Below are 14,762 nucleotides of genomic sequence, written 5' to 3'. Positions count from 1 at the left end.
GTACATTCACTTTTAAACCTTTTTGTTCCTATCTGCTGTGTAGGCAAACCATTTTTCTCTTAGCTAATGTTCAGTCTCATACAGCATATGAAGCACATTCGATTTACAACAGAGGGGTATATGTGCATGTTCTTGGAGTACTGAAGACTAAAACAACACATTACTGGTGAAGGAAAAGGGAAAGTTTTGGTATATTAAACCAGAATTAGGAATCATAAGGCCTAGGCCATAAGTATTCATGAGCTGTCTGTTTGGCATTCTTGGAAATTCAATTTCTGTTTCACAGGATGGAAATATATTACCAATCTTTCATTTCTTACCAAAAAGATCATCTGACATAACCCACTTAACAGCAGAATGCTACTAAGTATGCATCATACTTTTTTTAATTACAAAGCCAGGAAACCAGTTAATTATATAGGTTCAGAAGTGTGTTGAACCAAAATGTTTCAACATTTTCATGCCTAGTTACTTCTACACATTATATATTTAAACATTTCTAGAACAGTAGGGATATTCTAGCAATCAAGTGGAAAGGGAATCCCTTTTTGATGTGTGGCTCACACAAGACAAACAATGGCTAACCGAATTACTCAAGAGAACAACTGAAAATAGAATTAAATATTTCTCTCTTGGAGGCAAAGCTTCTTCACAGTTATCACTAAACTATTTACATGTGTATGTTATTAACAGTCTTCATTTTGACATCTTTGACAAATATTTTTTAATATTTCTAGAGAAACAATCAATATCAAATCAATCTGCTTAAAAAGGAACTTCAAAGTCAAAAGGCCCAAATAAGCCAAAGGTTTTATCTAGAGCATTTTAAGTTAAGAACATAATACTTCTCACAAAATTTACATAAACCTGAAAGTATCTAGTAGAGATAACCTTATTTTGAAGAGTATAAATTTTTTTCACTCATTTTACATATACTCTTGCCCCTCTAATATTTCTTGTCATTTAATGATTGCAGTTTTCCTTCCAGAGGTAAGTGTACTATTTCACTCAATAAATCAAAACATTTACACAGTTTTGAGGAGTCTTCATGGTGGAATAGGAAGGAAGGGCTCAACACTTTCCACTGCAATATAATAATGTGACACTGTTAAAAGCATCAAATACATGCACTACATGGAGAGACTGAGATATAAATTTCTTCTCACTATTAACTTGGGATTGTAACCAAGCTAGGCTTTACAGAAAAAAGAGGAAAAAAAAAATCAACAACAACAACAAAACCTAACATAATTGTCTGTAAAACACACTTAAAGAACTGTAAGTACACACACACACAAAATAGTCACAGGTAAATTAATTTGAAGTCTCATTTTTGTTCCAATTAATTAGAATTAAGACCCATAATGTCTGTTCCAGAGAGATATAACACTAAAATAGGGTTTCCTTGTCACAGCAGTATATGGCAGAGGAAAGGCTATTATATCTCCATCTTACTACCAATGACTGTTACAGGATTATCCCATAAACCTTGTTTGTAAACTTTAACTGACGTTAAGGCTGGTGAAGCTGTCTTAGTAGCCATTGAAACATATATCCCAAATTACTAGAGAATGAATATATGATCAGAGAAAACCTTCTGTGATACTTTAGCAGTTTTCTGTAAAAGAGAAACATTTAATTTCCAATTAGCCATAAAATCCAAGGTCTTTCTAATTAAGTTGAAAAGAATTAAATCAGAGTTGGTCAGTAATTTTCTAATTGAACATTTCTCTAATGGAAAATTTCAGATTTTGTGCACAGCTTACTTTTCTCATAAAATTACATCTACCTTGGAGATTTCCTGACTATAGGTAACTATTCCACTGGGTTGCTCAGCGCTGTGCTCCCAGGTCATCTTTGGCACAGGGACTAGAACAACTGGTTTTCGAATAACCAGTTTACTGCCACCTCAGTTTATAGTCTTGGAAGTAGAAAAAGTGAGAAAGAGATGTTGATTCAAATTTTATAAAAGACATTTCAGAATACTCATTCTTCTGAAGATTTAATTTTGGTGGCCTTTTTCAAGGTTTTTTTATGTACTTAGTTTTCTTCAGAGCAGGAATTCTGCATTCCAGCCCACCCTAATGGAAATCAATGCCAATGATGCACCATTTTTTACAGTGCAGTTGCCTGTGCATCAAAACATAACACACTGATGATAAAAAGGGATTGTCAAAAGGGACAACCATTTGCTGCTCCAGCTGAGCCTGGCATGTTTAGCATCTCTGCCAAACAGGTGTCTCAGTTTCTTAACTGAATGTATTTGGGGTTAGGAAATACAGTGATATTAATAAAAATCTTCAGTTTAGAGGAAAAAATTTCAAACCTTCATCAAGCCTTTATTAAAAAGGGAAAAGAAAGCTACTGAATATGACTAGGTGGTATGAGTGGTATTACAAAAAATAAAGAAAGAAAGAAAACTATTCAAACCAAACAGTAAATAAAAATACAAAACATGTAACTGCACGTAAGCATGATGTTAGATGTTGATTCTTCAATAAATTCTGCAGAGAACACAGCAGAGAAAAACCAACAATAGTATTTCATTTCAATTTTCCCAGGCAGAAAAACAGTTCTGTATTGTAGATGAACAAAAGAAAGAAGTAAATACTACCCAGTAGTCTGCTCCTTAGTGTCTTTCTGGCATAAATTACACTAACAGTGAACCATTCAAATGTAACTGCCTCCAAACACTATTTATCAGAGAAATTCACAACAATTAGATGTCTGCATAATATTTATGGAGGCTACTTGTTTTCTTGGGGACGCCACAAGTCTGGAGAAGGGCTGGGTCAAACAAACTGCAGCCAATGTCAAACAATAGATAATGGAGCGCAAGCGCTTGCATAGACAAACACCTTCCTTTAGATCTCTCCCTGTTAAATAACACTGCATCAAATAATATCTGCATTATGCTTTGAAGGTTGCACTGCTGGAATTCAAGTCTCTAAAGCTGAAAAACTCATTAAATAAATAGCAACAAAACCAGGCAAAAATGCTGAATGACTATGATCACAAACATTTAGTTATGCCATCATGCAGCAGCCATGAGATCAGTGAGGAAGACTTGAGAAAAAGTATATTCTATGTTCCCCCCCCCATTTTGGGGGGGGGGGGGGTTGTTTTTTTTTTTTTAAATTTGGACGTATATTTGTACAACTACTAGTTCTAGAAAAAGTAAAGCTTTAATGTATGTCTCACATTTTTCTGTTCTCCAGCAGATGATACCTCAAGGTATTCTGACTTCTCTGGAAGGTCAAAAATCAGATGTATTTGCCTAAATTGCCAAACAGACAAGCAACTTAGGAATACTTTTTTTTTTTCCATCACTTTATGACACTGACTCAGATGAGCATTACTTCTCCTACTCATTCTAAAGAACCCATATTAAACCTCGTGATTATCCAGCTTCATTGTACAGACCATAAACAGCACAATGGCAGCTAATGAGTACTCATTCTCAGGGCATTCAGGTCAAGAAGAATCAAAATTTTAATACAGCAGTTTTCACCTTTTTTTGATTTCCAGACACCTGAAATATTGCCAGTGGTGGCAAAGAGCTTTATACAGCAAAGGCAAACAATAGGCTTAGGTGGGGGTTAGATTACAGGTCTGTAACTGGTAGTTACAGATTACCTAGCAGTACTTAACTGATTTAGTTGAGGTGCAAATACGTGATTACAATTGTCTTGAATTAGCCAAAGTACACAACACAGAAGTTTATACTGGCCTTTTTTCAGGCCAGCTTTCTGTTGGCTACAGGAGCACAGATGTTATTTGATGTATCATAAAGCTTGAGTGAGGTGGGCAGTACTTGATCTTCATAAAATCTGCTAGTTCAAAGTTAACCTTTCAAAACTACTGCAACAAAATTGAACCCTCAGGACAAGTTCATACTAGATAAACACTTTCTGCCATGTTTTGCTCTAATACTAGGTATGCTAGAGTAGGATTTACAGTATCACAGAATCAAGGACTTTAAAACATGAGTGATTTAAGACTATGATTGTTTTGATGAAGAGCTGCTCAAGCAGGACCGTCTCCTTTCACTTTAACTTCAGATATTCCCACCCTCAGACAACCTCCTCCATTGTAAGGATGCAACTAGGTATGGAAACACAGAAGGAATCCAACCTAGGATTTGACTGAAGTTTAAATTTATAGTAGGGGTAAAAAAAAAAATATTACGGGTTATTTTTAACACAGACAAAATCCCTGCATGGCATCAAAACCAGTCATACAAGAACAGCTAAGAAAGATAGCATGGAGGCAGCAATGAGATTTGAGAGGCAAGAATGTATCATGGGAGACAACTTAATCATAGAATCATAGAATCATTTTGGTAGGAAAAGACCTTCAAGATCATCGAGTCCAACCATTAACCATGCCCCCTAAACCATGCCCTGGAGTACCCTGTCCACTCGCTTTTTTAATACCTCCAGGGATGGTGAATCAACCACTTCCCTGGGCAGCCCATTCCAATGTTTGACAGCCCTCTCAGTAAAAAAAATTTTTCCTAATATCTAACCTAAATCTCCCTTGCCTCAACTTGAGGCCATTTCCTCTTGTCCTATCTCCAGGCACCTGACAGAAGAGACCAACACCCACCTCACTACAACCCCCTTTCAGGTAGTTGTAGAGAGCAATAAGGTCTCCCCTCAGCCTCCTCTTTTCTAGACTGAACAACCCCAGATCCTTCAGCCGCTCCTCATAAGACTTGTGCTCAAGGCCCCTCACCAACTTCGTTGCCCTTCTCTGGACAATCCATGATGGCTGCTGAAAAAGGTCATCTTTTAGGGACCGTGCAGCTGATAAACTCCCTCAGCTCACAGAAGACCAGTTTGGAAATCACTTTTCTAGCAGAATCCACAGGAATAAATGCAACAAGTCAGGTTAATAGTATTTGACTTACACTAATAAAATTACATAAGCTGGCAAACAGTCAGAATCATCCAAACTTTTAGGAGTAAGTCACATATTGCTTTAAGATCACTATTCCTTGCATGTATGTATTCAGAGAATGTGTGTCTATGGTCTGAGTCACAGACTACTCTGCAACCAGCTGCAGCCTTTAACCCATACTGAATGCCTTTAGTAGTTCTTTATAAGTGAGTCTAAGCAGTTTTCTAAAAGAAAAGAGAGATTGGGGAAAAGGCTGGCTTCTTCAGTCTGCAACACTGCCTGACTAATTGTAAAGCTTTATGGACTGTGAAAACTGAGTCACTTCATTGTCAGCTGTAACTTTATAACTGATGTATTCAATTTCTGTTCAGCTTCCCTTAACCACAGCAGAATGCAATTTTCTCTGTTATTTTAGTCACAACTGCTCATTTTTCTCTATTTCCTTAGTAAAATTAAAGGATTGACTTAATATTAAGTTCTGACTGCCTCTATAGGTCCTCTCTACAAGGCCTTGTTTTAAAAGTCCCATAAATTGCATTGGTGACCTCAAGTACTTCATGAAATTGTATGGTAAGGCAGTAAAGGAAAAACAAAAAAGCTCCCAAACATCTGCTGGCACCAAAGAATGAGTAAAGTACTCCACCAATCTGCAGTTTGTGCATCAAGCTCAGCCCATTTGGTCCTTGGATGTTTGATTTTGCTTCCTTTTGGGGAGGTCTGGATGTTCTGTTTGTTTTTTTGACAAAAAGAAAACCTGCAGGTTAGATACAACAACACAGTACCACTGGAGGAGTTGCTACCGTACAGTAGATCTTAAACCTTTTTTGCAGTATTAGTTCTCTAATAGTCTCCTGTAAATGGCAGCAGAAATAATTGCAACTAGCAATTTTGTTCTAGTTTTTTTCCAGAGATGGTATCAGAAGTAAACCAGATCGGATGGCAAACACAAACAAAATGGAACTGTACTAAATGCTTAGTTCACTCCTAAATGATTATTTTGACATCTTACAGGAAAACTTCTGTTAGACACAATTTTGATATACCTGAGGTTACGTTTCTTTTTCAGATGTATGAAGTCAATGCCTATTTTTATTATAACTTCCACTGGTAACTATGTAATTTCAGTATTTAGGCATTTGCATTTTTCCAGCTCTATAATTAGCAAGACAAAAGGCTTTTTTTGCCTATCCAGATATTTTGACTTCATTCTGTTGTGGGGGTAGAGCAGAAACTGGGAGTTACATGTGGGAGAGTAGTATGAGGTTTTGACCAATAGCTCTGAGAAACTGCTAACTGTCTTGTGGCAGGCTTCAGTGTGTACCAGCGAAATTGGAGAGTGAAGTTTTTGAAAGAAACATTTGTAACAATTGGTCAGTCTGCAGGGCAAACAAGGGCCCCTGCACAAGTAGCTGGCAGGAGTTCAAAAGAGCAGGAAAGTAATTATTTGTGTAATGGATTATATGCAATCTCTTTCTAGGCAGAGATCTGAATTGAATATTCACAAGTTAAATAGTCACAGAAAGCATCTTTTAGGAAATCTTAGAAGTGTTTGATGTAGCATAAGTAGAGTCAGAAGTCTAAGCTAAACAAAAATACAGAGTATAGAAATTTGAGACTTCATTTAACTGCAGTTCAGCTGTCAGCTTCATAAAATATTATCTTTAATTTCCTTTGCAGTGTGCTTAGATAAAATACTTAATTTTAATTGGACGCATATGTGAGGAGTGTATGTACATACATCTAAAGGTCTACAAATGGGGAATTTCAATATTATATTATATTATTTAGGGACTGTGAGACCTGTAAAGACATGCTGCTGCTGTTCTTAGTGATATCATAGGCAAATTATGGCTTGTGCACCACTCCTTCAATTTGCAATCATTTCTAGTAGAGCTTTCTATAAGCACAGCAATTCACCTACCCACAATTGGAGGATTAACATTTACTCTAATCCATCAAAAGCATTGATATGTGCCAGAATTTGCAGCAAAAAATTAATTCTATGCCTCTTGTACATGATAATAATGGAAACGCCTTTCTAACAGCAAAATAATATCATTATTCTAATATGACTAGATAAAAGAGTTCTTAAATTGCTAATGCTAAGTAGCTAAAATATCTGTAGGTATTGAAAATTCTAACATTTAGCATATTATAAATTTAATTAGATACATATTTTTAGGTTACAAAGTTATAATTATAAATTGTTTACCTTGACTACTCAGGCACAGAAACAGACTTTGTTTTCAAAATCAAAAGAAGCCGTTCACAATTTATAATGGAACAATTCTTACTGTAATTATAGCACTAATGGGATACATATCAATCAACAGGTAAATCATTATATAATTTCTTCAGTTTTCTGTTCAGAGCACTTCTGAAATCATATTTGACAAATAACAGCTTTAATTTTACTTAAATTCCCCGTAGAAATAGCTGTCATTTGGATTACTTTTAAGAGCTTGAGATTTTCCTTTAAAGAAAAGTTTTCACATTAGGAAAAAGTAAGAATAGGCAACATTACAAGTAAAACTACTTGAACTGTATATCCATTTATTCCTAATGTAGTTAGCAGTAAGTGACAATTTCTGTCTCACCTTTTTTTATCATAGTTATCAACCTGTAATTCTAGCTCTTCTCCTCTCTTTGATTGTTCACTACTTACAAATTTATAAGCCTTTATATTACAAATGTTAAGTTTTGATAATGATAATCTCTTCAGTTAACCTTTACTGAACTTTCATAGTTTAGGCAAATCGAGCATACAAAAAAGGACAATAAGCAAACACAAACACCAAATACAGTATAAAATAAAATGTGAACAAAGAACTTAGAAAAACAGAGGAAAGACCTCTTTGTCGCATACAGTTCTGGAAACTGTTCTATAGCTCTTCCACCAGTATCCAAGGATCTGGTGAAGGAGTGACTCGGTGAGGTTCCCTAGCTAAAGTTACCCATCTGGTCCCATTTAGACCTAACAGGTCGCTAATCTGGATTCTATTTGATGCCTTTAAAAGCATTCTTTCTTCTAATAATTCAGTAGGTGTGGAGGAAGCAATTTCTCTACTTTCCTTGCCATCAAGTCAAGTTTCCTCAAATCAGTGACTTGGGCCCCTTTTTGCCTCTACACAATGTGTATACATGCAATGATAGGCATTTGTCACTGCAACATTGCAGGATCAACAAACTGGCTCTATGAGTCAGTCCCTTTTACTGTCTACAACAGTTTAAACTCTCCTTCCTGCATAAATTGAGGTCTATTATGTTGGATGTGGAAGAAAAGAAAGGGAAGAAGGTAAGGAAAGAAGCTTATGCTTTTCCTCAAATCCCTTTTGCCATCCAAATTAGCACGAATTAGTTTTAGGACAGTGATGGCAATAACACATACTCTCTTTCTAAATCAGTAACAACTACATAAAGTAGCCTATTCTAACCACATGTGAACTCCAATCCCCCAAACTCTTGAGACCTTGGATTTTGATTTTTTCCGTTCAGAGATTTTCTGGCCTCTTAGAGACAATTCTAGCAAATATGTATATCTATGAAAAGCAACTTATTTTCTCACTAATGAATTCACAGCTCAGAAATGGAACTCACCCCTAATACTAGGTTCAACAGTGGTGGGGATACAAGAACCTACTTGCAAAGAAGATGCCTGCTTGCAAAATAAGATAACCGGGGGGGGGGGGGGGGGGAGGTGTCTGACTGTTCTGTGGTTGACACTGAGTAAATTGGCAGACAACCAACATATACTGTAAACAGACAGCACACCATTTCACAGAATAATGAAGAACGCAGAGTTAAGTCAAGTCTACCTGCAGATTAAGGAAAATACCAAGCACTGTAAGGCCAATAGGCATACAGAGCTCTGCCTCAAATCTGGTTCTCTGGGATCTGAATTAAAATGCTTTAAAGAAGCTGCTTCTCTTTCAGAGCTCACTACCATGCTCTATCAGCATCTGAAGATAAACTCTCCCAGGCAGCAAATCTTCTGGTCCTATTGACACCAGAATACATTTAAGCTGGAGACTTAGTTACTGTCTAAAGTAAGATTCCATCTGATAGAGAATGAAAGGCTAAGGGAGAAAAAGTGCAATCAGTGGCATTAAACAGTCTGAGAAGGAGCCCCTTGGCCAGGCTGTGACAAGATGTTTCTGAAGTGGAAGGTGTGTAACACCCTCCTTCAGTCAGGCAGCTGGAATTCCAGCAGTGGCTTGGATGGCTTTTGGTTTTACTCTTCTGCATAACAAAGAATTATGAAAGCCACACTATTATACAAGTTATTTAGCTGTCACTTGTTATTTGTTTTTGCTTTCTCCCTGAAGTACAAAACATTAGAAGCTTGCAGTCTGCATACTGAAAATGTCTTACTTCAAGGACCAGAAGCTCCAGTCAAGACAGAAATATACACGACCCATTTTCCCAAGTCCTGTTTCACTGAGCTTGTGTTTTATACACTCAGGCATCAATAAACTCAGCAACAATGCTAAGGATCTAGTTATTAATTTCAAATTAATCTCTTCTCTGCCAGATAATCTCCTTTTTTGCAGCATTGCTGCAATTGCAATGTAAAGAAAATAGAGTTGGATTTTTACTTGCCATGCAGAAGGAAGAGCTTGGCTGTAGGGCCACATGGACCCGATGAAAGTTAGGTATGGTTTTCATTTTATTCAAAACATCCAAGCCTTTATCATAGCACTTAGGGAGAGCATTAGGTTAGCAAGGTCTATGCACAGGCCTATAGAGTAGAAAACCCATAGAAAGGCCGTTTCATTCAAGCTTCCACAATACCCAGCTTTTCTTACCGGGCATTCAAACACGTATTTTCATTTATCCTTAAGTGTATTCAACTCAACTATCTTATAGAGCAGTCTGCATTTACAAAAATAATAATAAAAAAAAAAAAAAACCACCCCGAGACATATGAGGTTAAATGTATATGGAATTCTGCAGCCAAATCCATAACTAAATGTCTATTATGCGAAAAGCTGAAATGCTAACAGAAAATAAAAGCTCATTTTAAGTAAGGACCTACTGTGCAGCTTCCAAACACTATCCAGATAATTACCTAAATGAAATCCAATGTTCTTTCAGAAATAATGACCTGCTTGCAAGAAGATAATCAGCACTCTCAACTGGCAAAATACAGTAAAACTGTGCTGAAATCACATGTATACATTGGTGAAAACTCTGTAGGCCTGTGGACTTTATCAGCAAGAACAGATTTAGCTTCAAAATTCACACCACATCTTGACTTCAGCACAGATATACTACCGTATAAGACTTTAAAAACTCAGTAATTTGTCTTCATACATACTCAGTTTCATTAACAGGTCCCCTACCTAAGATAAAACAATTCTCCTGACTGACAATTTATAAAAAAATTCTTCCCAAGTCAGATTACCTATCTGTGGCAGTCCCACTTACCTGTCCCTCTCCCCTATCACATACAAACATACTTCTACTTTAATATCTGTGCATCAGCAAAAATAATCCTTTTCCTTAATGATTGATGCTTATACTACAAACTGAGCATAGAGATCTACTCTGAAAAATTCAACTTTTTGAAATTTTCCCATATAATATTCATAATATTGACTAGTCAGAGATTTCCAATTGACTAGTGAATAATTAAAATGAAATCATCGGGAAGTCTGAAAAATAGTCAGCTGAGCATGTATCTAATAATATAACCTGTTTCTTTTAAATACGAGTATTTTAGCACTATCTTGTCCCGCGGTCACAACAGTCAACAGGTTGGCACCAACCTGTGAAAGATGCACCGTTTTCAAACACCTAAGCTCCATTTGTTTTTGACACACCACAAACTCCAACTATTGTTTTAACTACTCCTAAGGAAGCATGAACCTTATTTCCTGCAGCTGTTGTACTGAGTGTCACTAACGTTTAGTTATTTACATTAGTCTGTTTAATGGAACCACTCCAGAGGCAGCTGAAAGGAAATGTTTCAACCCAAGAGCCTAGTGGTAACAGAGGACTTACAGAACAAACAAAAGCAGCAGCTTAGACCCTACACAAATGGAAGTCTGCACAAACTGATGGACGTCTCTAGGAGCAGAAACGCAAAGGCAGGATGTGTGGCATCAGGAAATGATCAAAATATTTGCTCCACCACATACACTTTAGGGTTTCTAGGGCCAAAATGGTTCCCAAAGTGCATAATCTTAAACACAGCGATGATAGGATTCAGAGCAAATATTCAAAAGCATATCACAGAGAAATTCTGATAAATCCCTGGCCACAACTGAAAAATGACTTTCCAGTGAAGCAAACCAACTTTCTCTTGAAAGAAAGCAGATGGTGGAAACTCCCTTTCCCACAGCCAGCTTGAATCCCTACCTAATGCATAAGGGAAACGGGCAGTGCCATAGCCAGTGCATCTAATCCTCTTAGCACTATAAGTAACCCATTTTCCTTCAACAGCTGAAACACTACATAGCATCTGTGGAATACCTTTAGATATTTCAAATCTTTCCAGCAAAAATAATAGTGCCATTTCCTTGCTTCCAAAGCAACAAATGTAACATGTATTTATTTGTAACATCCTGACACCAGCTTCCAGAGCAAAAACCAGCTAAATACTTAAAAGGACACGCTGAAGTTTAAGCGATTTTGAACACACTAGTTTGATGAAGTTTCTCTCTGACAGGTTGCAGATATTTATTTACTGATCATTTACAGCAAAAGTCTACACTGAAAATTGCATTTGAGAGGCGTGAATTAGACATAGCAGGTGCAGAGTGGCCCCTTCAAACAGTCAGTTTTTAGCATTACTGAGCACCAAAATAATTGACAAAAAAACAGAGACATTGCATCTTCCTAATAGCTAAACACCTTTTAATATAGACTTCTTTACCTGCACTCTCAAAAGGCAAAGTATTGATACCTCCTATGGAACTGCAGTAATATACTTACCTATATATACTGACAGGAACGATGAAACAGCTCCAGCAATGTTGATTCTGAAGATAACATTTACAAAATCATATCAGAGCTATGGAAATGTTAACCTGAAAGGACTTACTGGCATTTCAATTTGGATAATAACTCTCACTAGCTATACACCTTTTAAATGAGGCGATTGAACCTTATACAGAGTCTGACATTAATCTAAGTACCATCATATATGAAAGCGAGGTACTGTGTTATGAGAGCACATACTATTCACAGCTTAGAGATAACTCTCCAATTTGCTAATTAGTCATTTTAACAAACAGATGAAAATGATCTTTCTCAGGGAACAGAACAAAAGCCAAGGAGAGAATCTACTCACATTCCTTTGAGCCGTTGCCACATTTTCTCTGCATGTCCTCCTATTTGATACTTTATAGAGGTGTTTTCCAGTTCCCGAGTTGTTTCCATCGCTCGAGCCCCCATCATTATTGTCCTACAGCGATACAGTTACAGTCAGGCTCAGCAGCAAATAAAAGCATTCTTTAGTCCACTACAAATGTCGGAAGATCCACGCATGTTAGACAGTAGCTGCTGTCATATCAAAACACATGAGAATTACAACAGCTGAGGGACGATCCTGCCTGAATCGCTATTCACTTTGATAGACAAATCCACTCTTCCCCCCCCAGCGCAGAGCAAGTACACACAGCTCCTCTGACCTCACGAGTCTAATCCATACGTGTGAGCCAGCTACTATACTACTGACTGCTCAAGCTCCTTTCTCATGCACTTTTCCTGCTGTAGGAATACGCACAGAAGCACAAAGGATTCCTTAAAATGGACTATAATGCATTGCCATGCAGGATAAATGTGAATGGCTTTAACAATCCAGAAGGAAAGAAAGGCTGGTTTCTGCTCTGCAGGTTGGAGAAACAGGCTGCAATAGGAAAGCAGATGGTAGAAGCCGGTATCAGCCACATCACCCTACAAAAAGAGTGCATGTTCAAATGCCAGAGCTTTCCTTTCTTTAGTTGATCCTGAATTGATTCTTAATGAATAAATATCTACCAGCCTCTCAATAAAAATATGACTGTACAAATGCTAAGTCGGTAGTGAAGACATGTATAAATCCCTGCAGACGAGAAATCAGAGAGCTCTACAGGTTATTATTGAAGGAATATGCTGTAATGATGACTATTCACCTTCTCCTAGCAACTCCACACAGTAGGTAACTGTCAATTTAACTGGTGGAAAATGTAGCAGCTGCAAGACAGCCCGCTCAATGAATCGTTTGGGACAGCAGCATGCATGTGTCAAAATCTGATGCTGAACTGTGTGTGTCTGCCAGCAAAAAAACAATTAAGTGCATGCAAACAGCAAAAGGGGTGAGGACTACACGGTAAGCCAGCCGTGCAGCAGATTGCCAGCTCTGCCTTTCAAGTGCAAACCTAAGAATCTAGTTGTATAGCCAAAACTGGGATTTGGAGAGGGCAAAGGAGAGGATTTCCTTGCTGGTTGCTCAGCCACAGACTTGGGTTTGCAGAGCAGCTCCTGTACTCTGTAAATAGCACCTGTCTTTTTTGGTGAGTCAGTGACAATCTTCATTGCTGAAGCAGCAGCCAAATAATCAAATATACACAGGCTTATCTCAGTGATCATGTTTGTTTCAATCAGAGTAAGAGCTGTGCAAGAAGCCAGGCAAGAGAAGTGTGCCAAGTAGGAGTAAATATGCCTGAGATTTGGCAGCTACTGGTGTCACTGCCAGCTGGGAAAAGGGGCTTTGGGTCCATGACGGAGCAGTGAGGATGAGTGTCCTCAGATGCTAACTGGAAGGAGCCTAACGGTAGGAGATGCAAATCTCAGTATGGCTTTAACTAGACAGCTATATCCATGTTAAATTTTACAAAGATGTGAGATGATGAGGGGTTCCATCTGATGCAACTGGCAGAAATGGGTAATATCATTAAGTACTCAAGATCTTACAGAAAATAAAAATGAGGCTCACTGCTTTGAAATAATCCTAACACTTCAGAAATTCCTAATCAATTTTCTTTCTCTAGGATAACTTTTATGCACATTATAGATCTAAAATATACCCTATGAGAGTTATAAATAAGTTTGAGATGCATCTTTTACACAATGATTTCAGGTGGATAATTAAATAGTACATTTTCTTTACTTCTATGGATTTAACACATACACAGTTTTAAACTGGTATTAATTCACAGACTTTCACAAAATTATTCCTGACTCAGATATATAAGAGTCAGTCCCATAAAATTCACTAGCAATATCTGAAAAACAGTTGCTGGATGAGCAACATCTCCTACAATTTTCAGACAGCATCATAAGACAACAGTGAAGAAATACGAACAGCTGTTTTTTCAAAAACTGCAAAGCATTTATTTGGTTAAAGGCATCAGCAGTATCTTTGAAACTTCACTGAGGAACCACTTAAAAACTTCCAAACTTTCTACTCCTGTTATGCATGGAGTCCAACTAAAGTTTGTAAGAACAAGTATAAATATTCTTCCATGGAATAACTAATAAGAACATCTCACAATAATCTGGATTCTTCCCTGGCTTTTAACTGCCAGACATCTGAAGCAACACAAAGAAATTAAGTATTTATAGAAACCACATAAATCTCCAGGGACAGAGGGGAATTTTAAGGGCCTATTTTTTCTCATAAAGTATTCCCGGCTCTTGTTGTCCAATTCTACAATAAAAAAATAGTGGCATTTGTAAGCTGTTCTCTCTCCCTCACAAGGAAATAAGCAGTTGAAAACACATTGCTTTGATTTACAGAAAAGTATTATGAGCAGGTAATATCCTTCAGGAAGGGAAGAAGGAACAAACTGCCCAAACAACATCACTGCAAATGGAGGTACACCTGCTAACTTCACCAGAACTCCACAAAGGAAAATTGTAAAAAAACTTTGCTG

General features: G+C 37.3%; 1 protein-coding gene across 5 annotated transcripts in view; it reads right to left on the bottom strand.

Moving 5' to 3' along the window:
- Nucleotides 1-14,762, bottom strand: part of PDE1A (phosphodiesterase 1A) — a 233,284-nt gene that overhangs the window by 153,134 nt on the left and 65,388 nt on the right. For all 5 annotated transcript variants that reach the window (XM_052791303.1, XM_052791301.1, XM_052791299.1 and 2 more), the window contains one exon: nt 12,197-12,310. In XM_052791303.1, coding sequence (XP_052647263.1) covers nt 12,197-12,303 — 107 coding nt within the window. In that variant the 5' untranslated portion in view covers nt 12,304-12,310. The remainder of the gene's footprint in view (nt 1-12,196; nt 12,311-14,762) is intronic.

Source organism: Harpia harpyja, chromosome 7 (genome assembly GCF_026419915.1).
Source record: "Harpia harpyja isolate bHarHar1 chromosome 7, bHarHar1 primary haplotype, whole genome shotgun sequence".
Classification (NCBI taxonomy): Eukaryota; Metazoa; Chordata; class Aves; order Accipitriformes; family Accipitridae; genus Harpia; species Harpia harpyja.
This window is presented reverse-complemented; position numbering and strand designations above follow the sequence as displayed.